The sequence below is a fragment of the Trichechus manatus genome, unplaced genomic scaffold, assembly GCF_000243295.1.
Source record: "Trichechus manatus latirostris isolate Lorelei unplaced genomic scaffold, TriManLat1.0 scaffold00204, whole genome shotgun sequence".
NCBI classification, from domain to species: Eukaryota; Metazoa; Chordata; class Mammalia; order Sirenia; family Trichechidae; genus Trichechus; species Trichechus manatus.
In genome coordinates, this window is record NW_004444140.1 from 1,553,365 (window position 1) to 1,580,536 (window position 27,172).

A 27,172-nucleotide genomic window follows, 5' to 3' on the forward strand; every position below is an offset into this window, starting at 1 on the left:
CTGTTTCGAGGATCACAAATCTGCCCGTTCACAGCTGAAGCAGTTGAAGTTAAACTTCAGATGTTTTCCCTGTTGTACTGTGGTAGTGAGGGCTAACGCTGTTGAGATGGGTCCCCACAAATCTATACAGGGGTGTATGACACTCAGAGTCCGCGGACCCCTGATTTCTGTGGCCAGCAAAGGAGCTGTGCCGACCCTGTGTTCCTGGCCTAGGGGAGCCAGCAGCTTATTTGTTCCCTTTCCCAGGCCAAGAGAATGGGTCAGGGTGCCTTTTGGGATCTATTTCCGGCCCAGTGGACTCCTGGTGCAGAGCGGGGAGGGAGGCGGTAAAAGGAAGAGAAGAGAGGTTTTTCCCAAATCCGGTGGAGAGCACGGAGTTAGGAGGTAAAATGGAGAGAGGTTTTTCCCAAATCTGGTGCAGAGCACCGAGGTAGGATGTAAAAGGGAGAGAGGTTTTTCCCAAATCCAGTGCAAAGCACAGAGGTAGGAGGTAAAAGGGAGAGTGGTTTTTCCCAAATCCGGTGGAAAGCACAGAGGTAGGAGGTAAAAGGGAGAGTGGTTTTTCCCAAATCCAGTGCAAAGCACAGAGGTAGGAGGTAAAAGGGAGAGAGGTTTTTCCCAAATGGGCTTTTTTTTTAACTTGCCGTGAAAGGGTGCGCGCATGTACTTATCCTAGCCTCTTGGGAGCTGCTCTTCACTCGTTCGGAGTGTCCAAGCGGAATCTCTGCTGCCGGGTCTTTCTCGATGTGGAAACTGCTTCTCCAGCGTGCACGCACAGCACAGCTGTTTGCCTGCTTCACCGCAGCCCGGCATGGCTGTGTCTCTGCTGTTTTGCCGCTGCAGCTCTAGTGCTCCTCACCTCTTCCAAACGGTCTTCCTCTCTGGTATGACTCAGATTTCTTAACCTTGCCTTGTTCAGGGCTGCCAAATGTTCACATAGAATCAAATCACTTGTTTTTCCAGGTCTTTGTAGTAAGAAGGGTATAGGAAGGGTCTAACTAGTCCGCCATGTTAACCACACCTCGTGATAAACATTTTAAAATGAGAATAGTGCATTTGAAATTTCTCTTTGTACAAAGTAACTTTTCAAATGAATGCTAGAGAAGCAATGTTTGTAGTTTTTTAGTTTCTTAGTTTTGTTGTTATTTATGACCCAAACTTCTTCTAGTTATAGAACCCTGGAACTTTGCATCACAGAATTTTCAATGGCTGATTTTGAGGAAGTAGATTGATTGCCAGGCTTTTCTTCAGAGGCACCCCTGGGCAGACTCAAACGGCCAGCCTTTCAGTTAGCAGCCAGGCACATTAATCATTTACATCATCAGGGACTCCAAACAGTTGCCATCCAGTCAGTTCTGATTTATGGTTCTACTCTGACACACATGAGGTCTCCATGAGTCACAATCAATTTGGAAGCAACTGGTTTTTATAGGGTCGCTAGGAGTTAGAATTTGACCCAATGGCAGTGGGTTTGGGAGGTATGATTAAGTCCCAATAATAGTAGGAAATCGTTAACACTGGCTCAGCAACTCCCACCCATCCAAACCCATTACTGTCAAGTTGAATTCTGACTCGTAGTGACCCTGTAGGACAGAGTAGAACTGCCGCATAGGGTTCCAAGGCTGTAATCTTTATAGAAGCAGACTGCCACATCTTTCTCCTGTGGAGCTGCTGGTAGATTGGAACTGCCAACCTTTCTGTTAGCAGCCAAGCACTTAGCCACTGTGCCATCATGGATCTTTTTTCCCACCCATCACCCACTATCAAAGCAGAATCCCTGGAATGGAAACTCTGGCATTCCCCGCTCTTACTGAGTTTATTTTTCTCCATAGCACTACCACATCGATCTATGATCTGTTCTATTTGTTTATTTATGACTCCTGACTAAATTGTATACTCTGTGAAGGCAGAGACTTTTGTTGGTTTTCTTTGCTGCTGTATCTCCTGTATGGAGATCTGTTCCTGACACATAGTTATTGTCGTTGTTAGCTGCCCTCGAGTCGGTTCTGACTCATAGCGACCCTGTCTATGTACAACAGAATGAAACACTGCCCAGTCCTGTGCCATCCTCACAATCATTGCTGTGTTTGAACCCATTGTTGCAGCCACTGCATCAATCCATCTCATTGAGGGTCTTCCTCTTTTTTGCTGACCCTGTACTTTACCAAGCATGATGTCCTTCTCCAGGGACTGGTCCCTCCTGATAATATGTCCAAAGTATGTGAGACGAAGTCTTGCCATTCTTATCTCCAAGGAGCACTTTGGCTGTATTTCTTCCAAGACAGACTTGTTCTTTCTTCTGGCATTCCATGGTATATTCAATATTTTTCAACAACACCATAATTCAGAGACATCAATTCTTCTTCAGTCTAACTTATTCATTGTCCACCTTTTGATGCATATGAGGCGATTGAAAATACCATGGCTTGGGTCAGGTGCACCTTAATCCTCAAAGTGACTTCTTTGCTTTTTTTTTTTTAATACTTTAAAGAAGTTTTTTTGCAACAGATTCGCCCAATGTAATATGTCATTTGATTTCTTGACTGCTGATTCCATGGGCGTTGATTGTGGATCCAAGTAAAATGAAATCCTTGACAACTTCAGTATTTTCTCTGTTTATCATAATGTTGATTATTTGTCCAGTTGTGAGGATTTTTGTTTTCTTTATGTTGAGGTGTAATCCATACTGAAGGCTACAGTCTTTGATCTTCATCAGTAAGTGCTTCAAGTCTTCTTCACTTTCAGCAAGCAAGGTTGTGTCATCTGCATATCACAGGTTGTTAATGAGTCTTCCTCCAATCTTGATGCTTCATTGTTCCTCATATAATGTAGTTCTCGGATTATTTGCTCAGCATACAGATTGAATAAGTTTAGTGAAAGGATACAACCCTGATGCACGGCTTTTCTAATTTTAAACCGTAGAGTATCCCCTTGTTTTGTTTGAACTACTCTTCTTGGTCTATGTATAGGTTCCTCATAAGTGCAATTATGTGTTCTGGAATTCCCGTTTTTTGCAGTGTTATCCATAATTTGTTATGATCCACACAGTCGAATGCCTTCGCATAGTCAATAAAACACAGGTAAACATCTTTCTGATACATAGTAGACAATAAATATTTAATGATTGAATGAACCAAGTATGTGGGAAGAAATATCAATTCATTTTTGATTTGTATTTTGTTATTGGAGTATAAAATAGTTACTTACAGAACCTCTTGTAATTATTTCTTTTATTTCAGTCTTAATTATAGACCCTTTCTTCTTTGAACTTTGACCTCCATTATTATAATAGGGTGCCTAATTCTTCAATGTTTAGATCTCTTTACTTATAGTAATACTATATCTAATACGATTGGGGGAAATTATTTTATATAGGAGAATTAATGTAACTGCAGTTTCTCCCCCACTTTAAACAATCCTAGGTAAAATGTTCATTAATCTATTATCACTTTCCCTGTATTCTCAAGCAGAGAATATAGATAACTTTTCTAGGAGTCATGTTTTGTCGTTGTGTGTGTGTATGTGTGTTTTAGCGTTCATCATTATCCTGTTCTGTAATAAAATCCTGGCTTTTGGATTTTAGTTTTTCCTCCCAGTGGTCATTTCTTGTTACTGTGCCTGACTCAGACATTCCTGACCACTCCCCAGCTACCCTTTGAACTTTTCTGCTTTGAATCTGCTCTCCTGCTGGAAGGCAGGTAACCAAACATGACAAGAACTGGACATTAAATAAAATGGAATATATCCCTGAATAAGGACCCAAAGTCATGGCTTAAGTGCATGGCCTCTGTGCTATGCAGAGTTGAGAATACCATTTTTATATCAATGGAACATTACCCCCATGTATCATTTAACAAATATAATGGATTCAATTTTCACACAGCATATAATATTTTAAAAGGAAGTTGGACAAGTTTGGAGTCTGTATGAACCTTTTCGGTAGATTTTTTTTCCTGTAGAATACTTTTTTTTTATTGTGCTTTAGGTGGAAGGTTATAGCTCAAGTTAATTTCTCATACAAAAATTTACAATTGTTTTGTGACATTAGTTGAAATCCCGACAATGTGACAGCACACTCCACCTTTCCACCCCAGGTTCCCTGCACATAGTTCTTTTTTTAGATTATTATTTTTTTAATTGTACTTTAGGTGAAGGTTTACAGAACAAATAGTTTCTCATTAAACAGTCAGTACACATATTGTTTTATGACATTGGTTAACAACCCCACGACATGTCAACCCTCTCTCTTCTCGACCTCTTTTTTTTTGGTGAAAATACACATAGCCAAAGATACACCATTTCAAAAATTTCTACATGCACAGTTCAGTGACATCGATTATGTTCTTCCAGTTGTGCTACTATTCTCACTTTAGATGAAGGTTTACAGAACAAAATAGTTTCTCATTAAACAGTTAGTACACATGTTGCCCTATGACAATGATTAACAACCCCACTACATGTCAACACTGTCCTTACTCAACCTTGGGTTCCCTATCATCATCTTTCCTGTCCCCTTCTGCCTTCTAGTCCTTTTCAGTAGATTTGGTTCTAAAGGTAGGGAAGAAATTACTTCAATTAGTAAGTATATACTCAGTGCCCACTGTATATATTGTACCTTGCCTCTCTGGCAGTTCTTGTTTGAAAAGTTTTCAGTATAACCAGGAAGAAATGTGGGCTTTGGGAGAATTTGGTTTACCCTTCATGCACCCTTTCTTTTATAAGGTTGGCACCAATATAAGCAGAAGAGGTATTATAAAGGGACTCTTTGAAACTGATGCCGACTTAATCTTACCTGCCATCTTCTCGGTTTAAGGATGGATTCTGTGGCTTTGCCCCCAGTGTACAATTTCTTTTTTCCTTAGAGACCTTTCCAGTCATTCCTTCTACTCAGTGTTTGCAGCCTCTTCACACCAGCTTTCCGGCTAAATCCTAATCTCCTCTTAGTGATGTTAGAGAAAGCAGCACAAGTGGCAAGAATGTGGGGAGGTAAATTATCTGCTGTAACTTCATTCCTGACCATTAAACTAGGCAACAACAATGCTTGATGTTCATTCTGTCCAGTGTCACCTGAACCACCTTTACTATACTGCAGTGTTGGTCTAAATAAAGTATAGTATTATAAGGGTTTCATTGTTATTGTTGTTGCTATTGTTTTGATCACACAAAGCCATTCTTATTTAGTCTGCTACCAAAAACCAGTTGCCGTTGAGTTGACCCTGACCCATGGTGACCTCATGTGTATCAGAATAGCTCCATAGGGTTTTCAATGGCTGATTTTTTGGAAGTAGATCACCAGACCTTTCTTCCGGCACCTCTGGGTGGACTCAAACCTCCAACCTTTCAGTTAGTAGCTGAGTGTGTTAACCATTTCCACCACCTAGGGACTCCTAGTTTGCTATAGCAAAGACAAGGGTATCACAGGCAGACTTGAGGAGTGTCACAATTTGAGGAAGTTAGGGAAGACTTTTTACAGATATTAGGGCTTCATCCACTTTAGAAATTAATTTATAAAGAAGTTAAGAGACAGTTCAAAGAATGCCCATATAACCCTCACTCAGATTTCCCATTCAAGTTACACCAACTGTCCCATTAATATCCTTTAGGATCACACATTGCACTTCTCATATTTCTTTAGTTTCCTTCAATCCAGAATAGTTTGTTAGTCATTCCTTGACCTTCATTATCTTGACATTTTTGGGGGTTACAGGCAAGTTATTTTGTGTAATATCCCCAATTTTGGTTTATCTGATGTTTCTATCATTAAATTCAGGTTATACTTTTTTGTTGGGAATATCATAGAAGTGATGCTACATTTCTCTCTTCGTCCCATCAAGTGGCCCATGCTATGCATATGTCAAAACTGTTAATTCACACCAATATTGCTATTCCAGTTCAACACTACAGGGTTCATTCTAGTTTTCCCCTTACCATATTTGTAACTCACTTCTCTGATGGCAAGAAGCTTAGTTTTCATTATCCTCAATGTATTTACTTATTTGCTCAATTCCCCTGTATGTAAACAATCTCCTAACCCTGTCCAGGTATTGCCCTGCTCCACCACATTCCTTCCTTGACCCTTGACCTGTGCTGGGCAGCTTTCCTCACTCAAGCCTGCCTTATGGCTTTTAACTGATGATTCAGGAGGAAAGGAAGAAAGGCAGGCAGGAAGGCAGATAGAGGTTTTACATATAAAAATATAACTAGAATATTGATCCAACTTCCATGATTATTGCTTCTTCAATAAATCTGCAAATTATTATTTTTTGCATTTTAATTATATCAGTCCTCAGGCAATAAACATCACTCAATAGTTTATATAAATTTTGGAACACTGAAGACAGTTTGAAGTCTTTTTAATCATTATTTTCAAAATGCCGAGTTAAGTGGGTTTGAAGCCAATTTAAATTCTAGACAACTGTTTGAAATGGGAAGTATTTACATGATTTAGTAATGATGGCAATTTTCCAGTAATGAAGTGTCATGCTTTTATTATTAAGAGTTGTCTGCATTACTCTTGTGGGGGATGAGCCAGACACAGAATTCAGCTTATCTGGAATTCTATCTCCTAAATGACTTGGAAAATCTAGGTAGAATATCCAGTTAGCTTAGTGTGATAAATGAGTTAAAACTGAAAATGATTATTGTCTCACTAAAGACTACTAGGATATCCAAGTTCAAAATTCATTGTATAATAAAATTATCTTTCTGATGACGGTGATGGTTTTATACTTAGTTGTTATGGATTGAATTGTGTCCCCCAAAAATATGTGTCAACTTGGCTAGGCCATGATTCCTAGTATTGTGTGATTGTTCACCTTGTTTTGTAACCTGATGTGATTTTCCTATGTTGTAAATCCTACCTTTATTATGTTAATGAGGCAGGGTTAGAGGCAGTTATGTTAATGAGGCAGGACTTAGTCTACAAGATTAGTTTATATATTGAGTCAATCTCTTTTGAGATATAAAAGAGAGAAGTGAGCAGAGAGACATGGGGACCTCATACCACCAAGAAAGTAGTGCCAGAAGCAGAGTGTGTCCTTTGGACCTGGGATCCCTGCACTGAGAAGATGCTAGACCAGGGGAAGCTTGATGACAAGGACCTTCCCCCAGAACCAACAGAGAAAGACTTCCCCTAGAGCTGGTACCCAGAATGTGGACTTCTAGCCTCCTAAATTCTGAGAGAATAAACTTCTGTTTGTTAAAGCCATCCACTTGTGGTATTTCTGTTACAGCAGCACTAGGTAACTAAGACATTAGTGATCTCTCCAGTTTGAGAGAGGAATGACCAGGGTTCTGAAATAGAATTGGTCCTTGTGGAGAGGCTGAGACTTTAGTCTTATTAGCACAATAACTAAGTGGTCCAGTAGATAAAAAGGCTAAACATGTTTACCAACAAAAACTATGAGACTCTAGAATGATTGTTCAAGCAGATCTTAAGTACAAGGAACCTAAAGTAGGTACTAGAAGAAGTCTTTGAGGGCCAAAATAGATGAAATTGATAAAGTTTGAATGAAGGTTATTCCAATGGAAGACAGTAGTACTTGAGAAAGCTAGAAGTTGGGAAAAACAGAAGCAGCTGAATTGAAGGTTAGACTTCTGTCCTAAACCACAGAAATGAATTGGGTGAAGGAAGTGTGAGTGAGTTCAGGGTTTCTACTCCTCACTTCTATAGGAAGCACTGGTCTTTGGGAATTACCAACAAAGTAGGCAGAGATGCCCTCTCTCATGCAGCTGTTTAGGTGTTTACGTAAAGTTTTCCTCTATTATGCAGAAGTTGTTATTGATAATTATGCCTTTTATCTGTATGGTAACGGTGTTTCCCAATCCATTGTGGACAGATACTTTTGTAAACTACAGTAAAAATGAACTACTAGAAAATTGAAATTAAAAAAAAAAGACCAGAGTTTTTATTATTAGAGTCAACAAACATAAAATTATCCAATTGGTGTAAAGTTTCTAAATGCTTTCTCTCAGTCTCTGACTTTGCTTATGGACAGGTAACAGGCAAACAGGCACTGGTCTGGAAAACACACTTTGCTTTGTACATCAGTACTTCTCAAATTTTAATGTATTAAAGAATCACCCTGGGCTCTCAGGTTATTTAGTAAGTCTGGGGTGGGCCTGAGATTCTGCATTTCTAACAAGCTCACAAGTGATGCCGATGCTGCTTGTCTGTGGACCACACTTTCAGTAACAAGGCTTAGTCTAAGGACTTTCACAAACTATTTTATTTTTTCTTCACAGTGATCTTTTGAGCTAAGAATTCGTATTCCATTTTACTCATAAATCAGGTTTTAAAGTCAGATTATTGAAATACAATTTACATACAGTAAAATTAACCCTTTTAGCATACAGCTCGGTGCATTTTGACAAACACATACAGTTGTGTACGTACCACCATAATCAAAATACACAACACTTCCATAACCCCAGAAGCTTTGTGGTCATGCCTTCCCCAGCCCCCAGCCCATGGCTCTTTTTGCTGTTCCTGTATTTTTGCCTTTTCCAGAAGGCCATATAAATGGAATCATACAGTATATACATAGCCTTTTGAATCAGGCTTCTTTCACATAACATCATGCATTGTTACATGTATTAGTAGTTTATTCCTTTGTATGGCTGAGTAGTATTTCACTGCATGGATATAACACGGTTTATATAATCACCCATTAAAGAACATTTTGATGGTTTCTGGTATTTGGTGATTATGAATAAAACTATAAAACTTCTATAAACACTTGCATACAGGTTTTTGTGTGAACATATATTTTCTCAGTAAAAATGTTGGCAGGTGATTCTTCTGATTACTACTACATAAAAACATGTGAGTCCAGTATGATGATTTCAAATACAGAGTATTTATAGTAATGATTAAAAAAGGCTTTCACGGACACATAAAAATTTTGATGAAGTTTGAAGGCTATTCCAAAGAAAGGAGATAATTCTTAAGAAGACTGGAAGTTGGAAGTAACTTAAACAGGTAAATTGGTTTCAAGATGATTTTACTAAACAGGCAGTCCTCAACTTGCAAACTCTAAGTTCACAAATGTCTTAAACATATAAAATGGTATGACCCGTTGCCTTCCGGCTGATTCTGACTCATAGTGACCCTATAGGACAGAGTAGAACTGCCCCAGAGGGTTTCCAAGGAGCAGCTGATGGATTTGAACTGCCAACCTTTTGGTTAGCAGCTGAGCTCTTAACGACTGTGCCGCTAGGGCTCCAAAATTGTATGAGGGGAGGTAAATTCAGAGCCTGAGTTCTGGCTTCTGTTGGAACAATACTGGTTTTGGTGATACAGAAGATGTTGAGAGAACCTAACCTACAATTATATGGAAGTGTCTTTTCTCCTGAAAATAGGAATATGAGGATAGTTTCTCTTAAGCAGATGTTGATGAACAGAGACTATTACAATTAATGACATCTCATTTGATTGGTACACTTGAGTACAAAGACCTTTCACATACAAAGTGGAACAGTCAGAGTGGTGACTCAGATATTCATATTCTTGGGCACTCTCGGGCCTAAGCCATGTCACCAAGTCTATACAGTTGAAACACAGAATCCAGATTAGTCAAACGTTCCTTTTATTATCCGAAGTTGTGCTGATCAAAGTTCTGTCCTATCTGGGTAATAAACCCCAAGCCTTGGAATCACACCCAGCTTGAGAGGGAGGGGCCTGAGCTTTTTCTAAGAAGTGTTGCTGTTAGATGCTTCCTATGATTTATCACGGGCAGATCAAGCCAAGCAAGCTTTTTACCAAGGTAGTATCTCTGTTTACTACTGCCCACCCAGATGGGATGGATGTTGATCCTTTCTGCAAAAGTCCCTTTAATTGCTTTAACGGATGTTTTCAGATAGAACTCCTCTGCGTCTTAAAGCAGAATTACCATACAAGATGTGTAACCACAAAATGTAAAACCTCCGAGGTTTTAGATACCATCTAACCCAATTCCCTCATTTTTGTGAGTAGAAAACTGGCCCATAGAAGTGAAGTGTCTTGCAGAGTCACACGAAAAAGTCAGATATCCGTGTGAGATAAGCTGGACGTGGCCCAGTTTCTAAGCGGAGAGAATCAGCTCTGGGCAGTTCCCAAGGCTCCCAGTCGGGAGGGTGGCTCTTCCAACAGCTCTCCAAATCCAACCAAGAGCCTTCAGATACCCTGCGTTTCCAACCCTCCCTACCCACACTGAAGCATGTGAACACTTTTGGTCTGAATTCATCCCAGGTGCTTTATCTGCATTTTGTGCCTTTGCAAACATTTAATGAAATAGTTGTTAGGTCTCAGATTTACGTGGGTCCCAAGTTCTGTAAAAGGGCTCACACTTTGTACCTCTTTGAAGCTGCTTTATTACGCTGAAACCCACGACTTTCTGGGGGCTCCTTCCTGGTATCCGCACCCCTGACAGCTGGACTCGGGACGGAGCAGAACTCGAGCCCCAGTCCCCTACAGTCCCTCCAGCTCTCCGGACATCAGAGCCCCACTCCGCAGCCCTTTTACTTCCACCCCGCGGTAGGCGGTGCCAAGCCCGTCCCTCCGTCCCCCTCGTGGAGGCGGGCGCGGGGCGAGCTCCTCCCCAGCACCAGCGGGGCGGCCACACCCTGAGCGCCCAGTAGGGCTCGGGTGGGGTCTTTGGCCTGCTAGCTGAGCGCCGAGCTGAAGCCTCGCCCCGGACGACGCCCAAAACGCAGTTCCGCCGCGGCCTACCCCCTCCCCGCCCCGGCCAGACCGGAGCAGCCGCGCGGGTCCTCGAAGTGACCGGGCCGCCTACAGCTCTCGCGCTCACTGCCAGGCCAGCGGCGCGCTCGGCCCCGAGCTTCCCTCCCCTGGGCCGCCCGCGCCTCCGCCACCATGCTGCGCTGGCTGCGGGGCTTCGCCCTGCCCGCGGCGGCCTGCCAGGACGCGCAGTCGCCCACGCGCTACGAGACTCTCTTCCAGCAGCTGGACCGCAACCGGGACGGGGTGGTGGACATCGCCGAGCTGCAGGAGGGCCTCAAGAGCCTGGGCATCCCCCTGGGCCAGGCCGCTGAGGAGGTGGGTTGCTGCCGGGGCGCGCGTCTGCGGGCTGGGAGGGGTTCGGAGTCTCCGGAGACGCTGTCAGGATGAAGGGGCGGCCCGAGGCTCTGCCAGGAGGAAGGCAGAACTGCGGTTTCCAGCCTCGAAGGGAGAGCCGGGGTGAGAAACTCCGGAATGGGGCGAGCGGCCAGTTACCCCTGCAACACGTGAAAGGCAACCGGTAGTTTTCCAAATAAAATTAGTGTTGTGAACACTCTGGCCCACGGGCACTGTTAAAATTTCATACCTTGTACCACAAGCACCTTTGGTCTGAATCCATCCCAGGTCGTTTGCCTGCGTTTTGTGTTAATCAGTCGTTAGCGCTCTGACTTCCTTGGGTCCCAAGCTCTGCAGAAGGGCTCAAACTTTGTACCCCTCTGAAGCCGCTTTGTTACACCAGCTACTTTTATCTACAGTTTCAAAGACGAGCGTTTTTGAAAAACCAATTATATATTTCTCCCAACTTCCTGTTGAGGAGGAGAGGCAACATTACATTCTTTCAGACGTTCTTAAGGTATTGCCCTGAGTACATAAATTGATTGGAAGGGTTGGCTGGTTGTTCTGAGTCATTTCAACTTATACATCCTATGAGTCATTTTAATTGTGCCCCTGAAGTTCAGCCCCCTTAGCAGGGTGGGGATATTTGGAACCTATCCAGCCCCACTGAATCCTACGAGGATTCTGTTGCATTCCCTCTCCAAAGAGGGAAAGTGATTAGATAACTGACTGTTAAGGGCCAACAACTGTTTTATAGTTATATTTAAAACTACTCTTTCAATGTCTTTAATAGTTAACAGGCCTAATCAGTTTATGATTTTTTTTCCTTAAGTCACATTTAATAAGTTATAATTTTTTAGGGAACTGCATTTTGTCTAAGGCTTATAATATTTGCTTATGATTTTATAAAAGTTTTGACTGATATTTCCATTCCTGATATTTATCTCTCTCTTTTTTTTCCTTTTCAATCTTGCCAAAGGGTTGTCAATTTTATTCATACTTTGAAAGAATCAGCTTTTGGTACTTTTTGCTGATCATCTCTGTATTTTATTATCATTAGTTTCTGCTTTCTTTGGGTTTACTCATTTGTACTTTTTCTAATTTCTTGAGTTGAATGCTGTTATGGATTGAATTGTGTCCCCCCAAAATATGTGTTCTAAGTCCTAACCCCTGTATACCTGTGGTTATAATCCCATTTGGGAATGGGTTTTCTTTTTATGTTAATGAGACAGTATTAGTGTAGAATGTGTTTACAGTCAATCTCTTTTGAGATATAAAAGGAGCAGATTAAGGGAGCAGAGATGAGGGAAGATAGATGCCATGCCACATGAAGATGGAACAGAAGCTGAAGAGACAAGGACCTCCCCATGGAGCCAGCAGAGAGAGAAAGCCTTCCCCTAGGGTTGGTGCCCTGAATTCAAACTTCTAGCCTCCTAACTGTGAGAAAATAAATTTCTATTTGTTAAAGCCACCCACTTGTTGTGTTTCTGTTATAGCAGCACTAGATAAGTAAGACAAATGTTTAACTCGTTAATTTCGAGCTATAAACAAAGAAAAACCCCAAGTCTGTTGCCATGGGTCGATTCCAACTCACCCCATAGGGTTTCCAAGGCTGTAATCTTTATGGAAGCAGACTGACACATCTTTCTCCCATGGAGTGGCTGGTGGGTTTGAACTGCCGACCTTTTGGTTAGCAGCTGAGCACTTAACCACTGTCCCACCAGGGCTCCTTAAAATAGTGCTTGATACTTAATAAGCAGTCAGTAAACTGTTAGCCATTAAATTAGCTGTTACTGCTACTACAGCCACCGCTGAAAGTGGGCGTGTCAAAATCTCCCTCTATGATTGGATTTATCAGCTTGTCTTTATAATTCTGTTACTTATCCCCTTTTATATTTTGAGACTATGCTGCCAGCTGTATGCAAGTTGAGAACTGTTATGTTGTCCTGGTGAATTGCTCCTTTCATCATTATGTTTTTTATCTACCTTTATAGCATAATTACCCCCCATATCTTTCAATGCCTGAATCATCACACCAACCAGGGTGTTCCCTTCAACCAGGATGTTCTCCCAGGTCACCACAAGCGAAATCTTCAGCGGTTGGGCTTCCAGCTTGGGCAAGGGATTATCCTTGCCCTGCATGGCACTCAGGGTAGAGTTCTCTTTGCCTGCTGGGCAGTGAGTGAGCCAGTCCCCAATCCCCATGCTACTGCCTCTTTTCTTGGATGACTCCTGGTGTCGCTTGTGTCTATTCTGGTCCTCTGATGAGCAGACACCAAGGTGGGATTGGGTGTGCAAAAGATTTGTTGGGAGAAATGCCTATGAAGGATAAGGGAGAGGGAACAGGAGTAGGCAGAGTCTTCAGACCATGGTGCAAGTTTGTTGTGAGCTGCCTCGAGTTGATTCTGACTCACGGTGACCCCATGTGTGCAGAGTAGAACTCCTCCATGGATTTTTAATGGTGGTGACATTTCAGAAGCAGATCACCAGGCCTGTCTTCCAAGGTGCCTCTGGGTGAGTTTGAACTGCCAACCTTTCAGCTAGTGGTTTAGTGTTTAACAGTTCGCACCAGCCAGGGACTCCTGATGCAAGTTTAACAGCTATTAAAAAAGTGCAAGAAGGAAGGATTGATTTAGGAAGAACTTCAGACCAAAGCACAGTTCTGAGAAGTCTCAACTAATCTAATGGGGCCTCACTGAGGAAATGTTATCTGTTGGGGGAATCCTGCACTGGCTGCCTGGCACTAGTAGCCTGCTGCGCCTAGTCATTGGTTGGAGCAGTCTCAGGCAAGCATGGACTTGGTGTGAGTGCTGTAGTGGGTCCAGAGCTGTGGCAGAGGTAGGCTGTCAGTCAACTTTGTTCCTGAAGCAGGTTCTCTTGAAGGACAGTCTGAGCTGTGCAACTGCCTGGCCACCATAGACCACTCCTTGCACCACATAGACCCACTTCTTCATGCAGCTTTGAGGGGCAGCTCCTTCTTGGTTCTCATGGGCCTCTCTTCCTGGGAGGAGACTTAGAAGAGGGAGGCCAGTGGAGTGAACTACAGTCCCCATCACTTCAGCTGGTCACGATAGTTACTCATCATTTATTTCTTTTTTCCACAATTATTTTAAATTGCACCCAACCTTAGCTATCATCTCTGTGAGTCTTTGTGGCTTACCTGTTGGTGTGACTCAAACTTTCATTCCTGAGGAGTCTGAGCTACTCAAGCTGGTGTTGCTGTATGTGCACGTTCATAGTTATAATTGGGTAAGGAAGTATTAGGAGGCATCCACATAGGTCACCTTGGTTCCCCATATACTCTTTTCTGTCCCCATTGTATAAAAGCAGCCCTGCCTCTTTCTGATCAGAGTCAGTTACCCCTGCCAAGATGGTAACTCCTTGCCTGTTGGTCCCTAGACACAAGGAGTTCAAAATGCCCAGATGGCAGCCATAGCTTATAGTTCAGTGAGACCCTTGATGTATCCCCTGGCAAGAGTACATCCCATTTGGGGACTAGGACCTCTGACTCTACGGAACCCAAAGTTGTGGGGACAGAAAGCAAAAATTCCCCCAGTGGATAATTGTGAATAATGGTAAGTGGGGCCACTGTTCCACCTTATGGTTCCTGGACCGATATGTTCTTCCTTTTGAGATCACAGAGTCATATTAAAAAACAAACAAACTCATTGCCGTTGAGTCGATTCCAACTCATAGCAACCCTATAGGATAGAGTATAACTGAGCCATAGGGTTTCCAAGGAGCAGCTGGCAGATTCAAACTGCCCACCATTTGGTTAGCAGCTGAATTCTTAACCAGTGCGCCACCAAGGCTCCACAGAGCCATACAGAGGTCTCTAATTTAGTGCATATACTGCATCATGAGGATGATACCTCATCTTGCTGAATATTGTGTCCTGGGTCGTGCTTTGTGCTTTCAGTAGGTCATTTCAGCATTCTCTGAGGCCAGCTGCTTCTGGGTGGTGTGGTGTGTGATACAACCAGTGGATTCCTGGTCACGGGCCTACTCTGTACGTCTTGTACTGTGAAGCAAATCCCCTGGCTGGATGCTACATAATGGGATTTCATGCCCGGGAATCAGGTATTCCATAAGCCTCCAGATACTCGTGCCAGCTGTGACTCTGCAGGCAGGAAAGGGAAGCCTATACCTGGAAAAGGATGGGTGAGGATGAGCCATTGGTCCTTTAGGACAGAAACCAAACCAAACCTAATCTGTTGCCATTAAGTCAATACCGACTCATAGCAACCGTATAGGACAGAGTAGAACTGCCTCATAGGGTTACCAAGGAGCAGCTGGTGGATTCAAACTGCTGACCTTTTGGTTAGCACCCAAGCTCTTAACCACTGTACCACGAGGGCTCCTTTAGGACAGAAGGGGCACATTATAAATGATTTGCCACCAAGTGGCCAGTTGGTCGCCTTGAGGAATTGTGCTATATCAGGGGCTCAGTGTTGGTCTTTTTGCTGGCAGGTTTGACATTCAGAGGCAACAGAGTTAGATTGATCATGACGATTGAGGGACCATGCTGTTGGGCCCATGTGTAACCTCTATCCTGCCATTATGGCCACCCTGTAGTGCACAGTGGCCTGTGATGAATGCTGGTCAGCATCAACTGGTCAAGTCATTTGATCTGTTTGTGCCTCTTCTATGGTAAATGTTTTCTGGTGGGCATTAATATATGATACCAAAGTCTTTACCCAATGTGCCCATTCCCATATATCTATCCATATGCCGCTACTCTAGACCTCCTTGTCTTTGATCTTCCAGTCCTTTTCATCTGCACCCCTGATCAGCTGGCCAGAACATTGGCCACTGCTCAGTAATCCATAACATTCTCACCTTGGGCCATTTTTCCTTCCACACAAAGTAGATGACTGCCCATTGGCAAGATTTTCCTTCTCTACCTTCTTCAGGGCCTCTCCTAGATGTTGCTGTAATGCAGCTGCTTTCAGCTTTTGGATTGCAGCCACATACTGAGCCAACCCATCAGTAAACCAGGCTCTGGCTTTTTCCTCCTCATTCACTGGGGGTAGGGAAGGAAGGATTGTATAGGAAAAGCCTTAGATCACAGTGCAGTTCTGCCAAAGTCTCAGCCCAGCTGATGGGGGGCTCACTGAGCCAGTGTTATCTATGAGGGGATAATGTGTGTAGAAATAGCCCAGATCTAGTTCCCTGCCATGCCCAGTGTTTGGGGCTGGAAGCAGCCCAGTAGAATCATGGCTTTGGAGCTTACTGCATTGCATCTGAAGGTGCCATGGCTAGAGGTGCCAGTCAGCTGTGCTCCCCACAGCAGGGTCTTGTGAAGAGAGATCTGAGTGGTATAAGCCCATGGTCTTCACAATAAACAAAAGCTCTATGGAGTCCTCAATAATTTTTAAGCGTTGTAAAGGGATCCTGAGACTAAAAAGTTTGAGAACTGCTGCTCTACATCATTTTTCAATGGCTGCATGATACTCTGTTGTATGTTTGTGTCATAATTTATTTTACTAATTCCTATTGATCATCATTTAGGTTATTGATAGTTTAAAAATGATTATAAATTACATTGTATTCATTTTATTTCCATTTTGGTCCAATTATTTTCGTAAGGTAAATTCTGAGAAGTAGAAATTGCTTAGCTCGAGGGTACACACATTTTAAATTTGAGTATGTAGCACCTTCCAAAAACTTTACACTTGTTTTCACTTTCTGTTGAATGACAGTGCGTGCTTCTCCATGTCCTTATCTGTACTGGATATCAACAGTCTTTATAAACTCTCTTATTCTGAAAGTGAAATATGCTTTTGCATGACTAATTTGCATTTTAATTGACTAGTAAGGTTGAATATCTTAAACACTTTTTTGTCATTTTATACATTTTTTAATTAACTGCTTATACATATTTTACTTATTTTTAAGTTTGGGTTTTTGCCTTTTAAAAATTTGTTTTGTAAGGGAAGGACAGCACACACTACAGGGGAAGTCAGCACAACTAGACTAAACCAAAGCGGAGAAGGTTCCTGAATACAATCAAACACTTTGAGGGACAGAGTAGCAGGGGTGGGGGTCTGGGGACCATGCTTTCAGGGGACATCTAGGTCAATTGGCATAACAAAGTTTATTAAGAAAATATTCTGCATCCCACTTTGGCGAGTGGCATCTAGGGTCTTAAAAGCTTGCAGGCGGCCATCTAAGATGCATTAATTGGTCCCAACCACCTGGAGTAAAGGAGAATAAAGAACACCAAAAACACAAGGAAAGTATTAGCCCAAGAGACAGAAAGGGCCCCATAAACCAGAGACTTCATCAGCCTGAGACCAGAAGAACTAGATGGTGCCCGGCTACCAACAATGACTGCCCTGACAGGAAACACAAGAGAGAGTCCCGGATGGAGCAGGAGAAAGGTGGGGTGCAGAACTCAAATTCTAGTAAAAAGACCAGACTTAATGGTCCGACTGAGACTGGAGGAACCCCAGAAGGCATGGCCCCCAGATTCTCTTATCAGCCCAGAACTAAAACAGTTTCCGAGGCCAACTCTTCAGACAGAGATTGGACTGGATTGTGTGTGGGACATAAAATGATACTCGTGAAGAGCGTGCTTCTTAGTTTAAGTAGATACATGAGACTAAACAGGCAGCTTCTGTCTGGAGGTGAGATGGGAAGGCAGAGGGGGTTAGGAGCTGGTTGAATGGACATGGGGAATCGGTTGGAAAGGAGGAGTGTGCTATCACAATATAGGGAGAGCAATTAGGGTCACATAACAATGCATGTATAACTTTTTGTATAAGAGACTAACTTGAAATGCAGACTTTCACTTAAACAACAACAATAAACAGACAAAAAATTTGTGAGAGTTTTTTTTTTTTTTTTTTTTTTTGTATATTAAGGATATCTATACCCTTTTCAGATGTCTTATAAGTATTTCCTAGTTAACTTACGGTGTTTCTGTCATTCAGAGGTAATTATTGCAATTTTTATGTATTTAAATACTTTCCTTTATGGGGTTTGCCTTTATTTTAGTGCTTAGAAAAGGCCTTCTTTTCCCCAGGATTATGAAACAACTTATTCTTGCCTTCGTTTAGTACTTTATTGAGAGAGGTAGTATTTAAAGATGAGTCTTGAAGGCCCTAGTGGGGAAAGTGCCTTTCCAACAGTGGCATCAGTGTGTGCAAAATCCAGCGTTGAATACTCTGGGGGCCATAAATCCTTTGGTTTTAGTGAGGCTTAATTGGAGAGGAGAAAATTGACTGGAAGGAAATATGAAGAGGCAGGCAGGGGCCAAATCATGAATGACACTGTGGGCTTGCTGGGTGGTTTAGAGTTGTATTATAGGAGAGATAGGAGCCTTTAAAGGTACTAAAGCAAGAGAGGGACATGGGCAGATTTACGATTTAGGAAGACAAGGCTGGTGGCTTTGTGGAAAATAGACTGGAGGAAGAGAGGGCATTGAGCCAAGCCTGGGAAATAGGAGCCAAATACCTGGAATCAGGATTATGGGGTCAACATTTATAGGAAAAAATTTAGGAGGCACAGGATAAAAGTTTGAGTAATGTCAAGCACTGGGAAGATTATTTACTCAAATATCCAGAAATGAGAACTTTAGGGTGACTCTTCAAGGGAAGGTTTCAAGAAAACAGTTTGCATCTAAGATAGTTAAATACTCAGTTTAAAGTGAAATCTCTATAAATTTCCATCTGATCTGATCTCTCCATGTCCCAAAGCTTTTGTAATGAACTCAGCATTTAGAAGAGAGCAGATTCTGTTTAAGTTCCTTTAGGCTTTAGATGGAAACAATATAGACTGTGAGCTGTTGTTGTTAAGTGCCATCGAGTTGGTTCTGACTCATAGCGACCCTATGTACAACAGAACGAAACACTGCCAGGTCCTGTGCCATCCTCACAATTGTTATGTTTGAGCCCATTGTTGCAGCCACTGTGTCAATCCATCTCGTCAAGGGTCTTCCTCTTTTTCACTGACCCTCTACTTTACCAAGCATGATGTCCTTCTCCAGGGACTGGTCCCTCCTGATAACATGTCCAAAGTATGTGAGACAAAGTCTCGCTATCTTCACCTCCAAGGAGCACTCTGGCTCTGTTTCTTCCAAGACAGACTTGTTCTTTCTTCTGACAGTCCATGGTATATTCAGTATTCTTTGCCAACACCGTAATTCAAAGTCATCAGTTCTTTTTCGGTCTTCCTTATTCATTGTCCAGCTTTTGCACACATATGAGGTGATTGAAAATATCATGGCTTGGGTCAGGTGCACATCGGTCCTCAAAGTGACATCTTTGCTTTTGAACACTTTAAACAGGTCTTTTGCAGATTTACCCAATGCAATATGTCATTTGATTTCCTGAGTGCTGCTTGCATGGGTGCTGATTGTGGATCTAAGTAAAATGAAATCCTTGACAACTTCAGTGTTTTCTCCATTTATCATGATGTTGCTTATTGTTCCAGTTATGAGGATTTTTGTTTTCTTTATGTTGAGGTGTGATCCATACTGAAGGCTGTAGTCTTTGGTCTTCATCAGTAAGTGCTTCAAGTCCTCTTCGCTTTCAACAAGCAAGGTTGTGTGTCATCTGCGTATCACAGTCTTCCACCAATCCTGATGCCACATTCTTCTTCGTGTAGTCTCGTTTCTTGGATTATTTGCTCAGTATACAGATTGAATAAGTATGGTGAAAGGATACAACCCTGACGCACATCTTTCTTGATTTTAAACCACGCAGTGTCCCCTTACTCTCTGTGAGTACAATTAAGTGTTCTATGGTTTCCATTCTTCGCAATGTTATCCATAATTTGTTATGATCCATGTAGTCAAATGCCTTTGCATAGACTATGAGTAGAATGTAGAAAATTGACATAAGGAATACAATAGCTAACCCTTACACAATGTTCCAAAATTATCCAAAAAAGGGAAGACCTGAAACAAAATGAAGAACCAGCTGCAAGTGAAATTGCGACAAGGTTTCTTCTAAGAGCTCTGTTTTCAGATATCCTTCTTATGAAATCAGGGTTTCAGAAGAAAGAAAATTCAGATTAAGTTCTCCTAGGACTTGCAGAATGTAAGAATATGAAATGAGAGTAGAATGTAGTATGTGGCACAAGGCGGTACAGCAGTTAACCATTAGTAATTTCTCCATAACTATCTAATAATCCTATATGCTTTTTAGAATATTCTGTTCTTCTCTTCCTTCTTATTTTTCTTTGTTTTCATCAGAGGCTACATTTGGACATTCTAAAATACAGTGTTCAGGTGTCATTTGAGGTACTCTGATGAAAATAATCACATTTCAGGACACTAAAGAGTGGAGAAAATAATCTGAGTTTTAACTTACTGAAATGAAAATCATGAGGAAAATAAAATGATGGTGAAGAGTCAGCAGTTTTAGCTGGAAGCATGCTTGCTTTTATTCAATTTATAAGACTTTGGATCAGTGTAGAGCCAAAAAATAAAAATCTGTTTGGCTTTAGAATTAAGGCAATAAAATGAAAAAAGGGGATCTCACTCAATAGGATGCTACAGATATTTTCACTTCCATCTCTAGTCCTGGCATCATTTTAGTAGCAACTCTTTTGTCAATATGTGGAAGAGAAAGGAGGGCTAGTTTTGTAGAGTACGAAGGTATTCCTGTATTCAGTGCTAGCTGACTTAACAAATAATATTCACTTTACCAAGGAAATTACAGGCAATTTCTAAAACTAAGTTTTTGTTTCCATATTTTCACAGGTACACATTCTTACTGTAACTTTTTTAGGAGAGACTTAAAATCATAACGGGTATTCAGAACCCCAAACTCATTGCCATTGAGTCAATTCCGACTCATAGCGACCCTGTAGGACAGAGTAGAACTGCGCCATAGGGTTCCAAGGCTGAAATCCTAGTGGAAGCAGACTGCCACGTTTCTCCCACAGACTCGCTGGTGGGTTTGAATCGCCAACCTTTCGGTTAGCAGCCGGGAACTTTAACCACTGCACTACCAGGCCTCCTTATAAGGGGTATAAAACAACAACAACAACAAAAAACAAACCCATAGAAGTCAATTCCGACTCATATCAACCCTGCAGGACAGAGTAAAACTTCCCTATAGGGTTTCCAAGGAGCAGCTGGTGGATTCGGACTGCCAACCTTTTGGTTAGCAGTCATAGCTCTTAACCACTGGGCTCCATAAGGTTTATAGGACCCTTGAAACTGAGAGGATTACCTAGAACAAGAATGGAACCGGCATGCTCAAAGAGTTCCATACTTCACGTTAAAAGACCAGATGACCTTGGTCAAGTCATTTAACCCCTTGAGCTTTTGTTTCCTTATTCTCAATTGCAAATATCTTCCTGCCCTGCCTCCTGGACAGAGAGGGTAACAAGATCAGGTATGACTAGATACAAAGGTTCATGTAAAACACTTTACAGTGTGATATCACATGTATTAGATGGTGAACTCCTTGAGGACCCTTGGTTCCCATGGGTACCAAGTGTATGCTGAATGATCAGATGGCAGCGGAGGAGTGGTTGGACTGGGTAACCTGAGTTAAGGCTCTTCTAATTCATATGGTCTATGGTTTTTGGATCCTCTGTCTTTAAATTTACAACTACAGAGGGAACAGAGTCTCATATAAAAATAGCAGCTTAGCAAATGTTTATTGCTTTAAATAGGATTTCTTTTTAAGGTTTTACTCCATCTGGTAATTTCTCTTGTTAACAAGAAGGATTCATTCCGTTAACATTTCAATTGTTGGAAACTTTATTGCCAGAGGAGACATGGCATAGGAGTCATAGAGGTGCATTTTGGGGCAAAACAGCAGGGAGACTGAAAGAAAAACAATGGAATTCCAACTACATTCATGTCCAATGTTCTAAAATATGTAAAATCAGCATCTTTTGTTTTTTCCCCTGATTTATATTCTAAAATCTGATGTGATCCCTTTTTTGATGGCATTTCATTTCTGAAAGAATGAAGAGAATGGAGGAATTACTTAGTAAGGCATAAGGTACCCTTTCCATCTTTGTACCATTGCTACCTTTTCAATCACCTTCCCTCTATTCTATAGTCCCTTACTGGGCCAGGAACACTTACATTTACCCCTTTATTTTCTCTCTGCATGGGATTTCTCTTCTTCTTCTGTCTAATAAATTACTACCCATTGTTTAAGGTCTCAGCTCACATTTGTAATTGTACCCTAGCTCAGTCAGTTTATTTCCTTTATCAGTATTCCAATGAATACATTTAGAAATAAATAAGCTTCCACAAGACAACATTCTGTAGGGGTGCTGCTTAATTCCTTTTGACTACTATGAGCTAAAAAATTCTATCTTTAAAAAAAGTCCATCAAAAGATCTGTATTTGACAGGATTTACGAAAACAACAAAAGGATTTCTTAGAAAGTTTGAAGCCCCAGTCTGAAATGTGAACCATTGTATATATGGTTTACTACATATTAACTGGTGCAATGTGTGTAGTGGTTATTATTATGGGCTGTGGAATTAGTTAGATCAGAGTTCAAGTATTGATTTCACTATCACTAGACTTGTGACCTTGGGCAAGTTAGTTAATGCTGCCCAAAACAAACAAAAAAAAGACTCTTTGCCGTTGAGTCTATTCTGACTCATACAGCAACCCTACAGGACAGAGTAGAACCGCCCCATAGGGTTGCTGGTGGATTTGAACTGCTGACTTTCTGGTTAGCAGCCAAGTTCTTAACCACTGCACCCCCAGGGCTCCATTTTAATGCCCAGGAGCCTTAAATGTAAACTAGGAATGGTAAGAACTATCCATCTGCTTAGCATAGGGCCCAACATAAATATTAAATTCACTGATGTTTTTGAATAGTGCCAGACACTGTTCCTTGTATTGGGGATATAGTGGTGAACAAGAGAGACAGGATCCCTAAATGTATTCTCAAAGCGTACCCTGTAGTAGGTCTGTTGTGTAGGGTGGGTGGGTTGGGGGTTGTAAATAATAAGCAAATAATGAACTGAGTAATTCCAAATAATGGAAAGAGCTGTTCAAAAAAACAGTTGTCTTTCAGTAGAGACTATCAACTCTAGAGTTAGCTCCCTCCTATCAGTTCAGTAAAATGCTGTCAGTCTGCTTTCTTCTTTCACGTCTCCTTAGCCATGGCTTCTGTCTTTGCTGCCTGGTCCATAGACTCTGAGGCTGTGCTCTGCCTAGATGTTATTTATTTATTTTTTGCCTCTTTGCCACTACTTGCACCCTCTGCAGTGCACAGGGAAGGACTGTTACTTTTGTGGGAGAATTTATTCTTGATTGAGCCACAGCACACCTTGTGAAACAGCATTAGACAGTTTGCCACTGCTCAACAGCCCTGGGAGGGAGTATTTATTGGGTAACTTACAGTAGTACTTATGAGTAACCATGATGCATGCTCCTCCTAAAGGGAATCACATGAGTATTTCAAGGCTCTGTGATGGCCCTGTTTATTTTCCCAGCACTTGAGATGATGCCTGATATATAGAGCAAGAGCTAAACAGATAATGGTTGAATTAAATTTTCTTTATGCATTTTAATATTTAATTTTTTAAAAAGTAGTCCACATTTAGGACAACAAATTACATCAACAGTGGAGTTTTTACTGTGAAACTGCACCGCCACATTTCCAGCGTAGCAGGATTAAGTGACCATAAGTATATGTACAGGGAAGCCAGGGACCTCTCTGGTTCTGGAAGGTGGGGATTGAGAGATGCGGCAGACATTGCTTATGAGTGTCTCCTGACTTCTCTTTCGGACCCCCAGCTGACTTAATTTGTGCCCATTTCTAGATTTTCCTTGTCCTCCCAAATGTGCTGCCAAGAGCTGTAAGGATAGAGCTGGGACTCTAGGGGTTATAGCAGCCTTGCTTTGCCGCCACTAATAAGGAACTTGGGGATAGGGGTGAGGTTGATCGCAGAGGGAAAGGCCCACGTGGGCAGATTGTCCTGGGGCGGGGGCAATCTTCACTACAATAATTCCCTAGTGCTGCCTCAACCTTAGACGAAGCATTCTTAGAAAGGTGAGACTGAACAACTTTAAAAAATGTTGGCATCCTCCCCCTCCCCCCGCCCCAGTCATTTACGATCCCACAATCCATGTTCCAACACTCCTCTACCCACTTTTCTCTGAGAAGAAGCAGTACTTTAGAGACAGTCCTGTGTGGAGACCTTTCGGGAACTCGCTGGGGATGGGGCGCACCTCGCCCCCCGCCGGCTCCTTCCTGGAGTGGGAGTAAGAACAGGGCGCCTGACCCGTTGACCTAGGAGTGGTGCCAACCCCTCGGCTGCGGCTTCCATGCCGTCGGCTCCCGCTCCGGCCGGCCCCTCCCGCGGCCCAGCCCCGGTTCCAGCCCGCCCAGCGCACCTGCCACGCGCTCTGCTCTGAGCCGTTGCCAGAGGGCCATGAGCCCTCCCCTTCCTGCGTCTTAACCTGTGGAGGTGCTTTGTGTTTGGAGCCTCCCAGGAGACCGCTTTCTTAAGTCCCTTTCAGTTGGACTATCTGTGGGCAGAGATCCCCTTAGTCCCTCTCACTTCCACCCCCAGGAGGCTGCCGCGTGGACCACCCATGCCAATGTAGACATCCAAGATGGACAAGATGGACGATGTCTACGAAGAACTCTATTGGTACCTGGACCTTGATAACAATGGGACCGTGGACATCCATGAGCTTCAGGAAGGCCTGTGGGATCTTGGATTGTCTGTGACCCAGGAGAGAGGGAAGGTGGGCCTCAAAGGGGTTGAGGTCAGAGAGATGTTGGGGTTGGGAGCCCTGGAGAGGCCTTGGGCAGAGTGGAGTGAAGCCGTATTTACACGTTCCAAGCATAGCCCGCTCCCCAGTATAGTTTTCAGGTGGTTTTACTAAGCTCTTTGTTAAATAAGAATAACCCAACACAGCTAATACTTTTCTCAGGCATTATTCTCAGGTTTTTCCCTGCCTATAATAAAACTTCCTACTTCTGATTGCTCTGCAACCTTGTTCTTTGGGGTCACTGGGAATGTGCCCACTTGTCATTAGTAGCCTAGATGGGCATCTGGGCCAAAGATGTTCCCTCCCCAGTTTGGGGAGCTGTGATAATCACTGCATGTGTGTTTGGGAGTGGGATAGTAGGGGGTATTTCTCTGATACTATGTTTTGGTGTCTGTTCCTGGAAGGGGACGGGGGCAACCAGTCTGAGATACTGTGTTACCAGTGATTTCGTTATAGCGTACCTTAATTATGAGATTTTCAAAGACCAAGCTTTGGGCAGCAAGTGCTCAGCTCTCAGCAGTCTCCTTCCTCAGTATGTAATGCCTCTGGCATATTTCTCTCCTAGTATTTTCAGTTTGGAAATTATTATTGTATGTAGTTATTATTTTCCAAATACATTTTCTCCTGGGGTGTTTGACCCATTAGACTGGAAAACCCATGACAGAAAGGACTGGCTAATTCATTTCAGATAATTGGTACATGTGTACGCAAAATACTGTTGGCTGAGTTCTGCCATGTTAAGATTCAGTAAAACTCTTCCTATCATGATATAGGAGAAAGAACATTAGGTGATACTATGCTACTAACTAGCTGTGTGAACTTCAGGAGTCTTTTTTTTTTTTTTAAAGTGTCTGTTCAGTCATTGACCAGTTGTATTTTGAGTACATTCTGTCTGCCAAGCACTGTGTCCTGGTTTCCTCATCTGTAATATCAGAGAGCTGGACTGCATGCTGTCTATGGGCCAGTCCAGTACAAAATGTTTTGACTATGCAGTTCACTTGGTATTTTTAATTCCTAAAAATAGGTGAAGTGTTTTCCCTTTTAAGGTCAAAACTTCCTTCATGTTTGTTTAAAGCCACTCTGTATTTAGATTTATAAGTGTGATTTGTGTTTGCTTAAATACAAATCAGCCTTTCATGAAAAATTCTGGTTTATGCCATAAACAAATTCAGTCCTTTGAAACACGTCTTCCTTATCAAAAAAAATTTCTTGCATATCTGCCTTTTGTTTTCAGTGATGATTGACAAAACCATACCAATACCAAGGAGGGCATCCCCTGAGGGCTCTGCACCAACCACGCTGAACATTCTGTTTCAGAAGTGCACTGTTAGGACTTTTCCTCAGGTGACAGCAACATCCTTAGGAAATTCTGGTGCAAGCTCTTTGTCCATATGTCTCTAGCTTTCTTACCAGAGAATTCATTTATATACACGGAGAATTCAACGGATTAAAAAAAAATAAAAACAAACGGTACTTATGTAGTGTTAAGATAGAAAAGACAATAATTTCTTATTTTGATAACTGTCTAGTTGGCATTTGGATGATATTTTGTATTGTTCTGTGTTTCACTCTGAAAGGAATACACAATAAAATTCAAAAGGGAAACTCTAGTCTTTCACATTATTGTTAGTTGGAATCATTAGACAATTTTAACTTTGGGAGTCTTAATTTACCTTAAGAAATGTTGTAGAAGTATGGGTAAAAAAATTAAGATGTTCAAAGATAGGGTTAGTGATGTCCTTTGGTAATTTCCAAAATGATGGCTGTTCACTGATATTTGTACTTACCAGAATATAAACTTTTCAGGTGAACTTCAGTATACAAATGGAACCCCAGAATGCTGCGACCTTTTCTTTTGAATTATACTAATATGTTATGCAAATATGTTTTAAATGATCAGGAAATAATTCACAGATGAAAATTATCCTCAGTCTAATTTGTAAAATGAATTAAAGAGCAATAATTATTTTTCATTGATACGATGGAGCCCTGGTGGCACAGTGGTTAAGAACTCGGTTGCTAACCAAAAGTTCGGCAGTTCAAATCCACCAGCCGCTCCTTAGAAACCCTATGGGGCAGTTCTACTCTGTCCTGTAGGGTTGCTATAAGTTGGAATCAACTCAGCAGCAAAGGGATTAGTATTTTTGGTCTTATACGTTGCAGATAAGATAATCTCACTCAAACTAATTTAAATAAAATAGGCTAGAATTCTTTATAAAAAAACAAAACCCAGTTACCATCAAGTTCATTCCAACTCATGGTGACTCCATGTGTGTCAGAGTAGAACTGTGCTCCATAGAGGTTTTTTTTTTGTCATTAGTAGCCTAGATGGGCATCTGGGCCAAAGATGTTCCCTCCCCAGTTTGGGGAGCTGTGATAATCACTGCATGTGTGTTTGGGAGTGG

At 42.0% G+C, this 27,172-nt stretch overlaps 1 protein-coding gene across 1 annotated transcript in view; it reads left to right on the forward strand.

Annotated features, from left to right (window-relative positions):
- The first annotated feature begins 10,688 nt into the window (after nucleotides 1-10,688).
- LOC101352832 (calcium-binding mitochondrial carrier protein SCaMC-1) overlaps nucleotides 10,689-27,172 on the forward strand; it is a 57,510-nt gene continuing 41,026 nt past the window's right edge. The window contains exon 1 of the mRNA XM_004388051.2: nucleotides 10,689-11,035. Within this exon, the coding sequence (XP_004388108.1) occupies nucleotides 10,853-11,035 (183 nt within the window). The 5' untranslated portion in view covers nucleotides 10,689-10,852. The remainder of the gene's footprint in view (nucleotides 11,036-27,172) is intronic.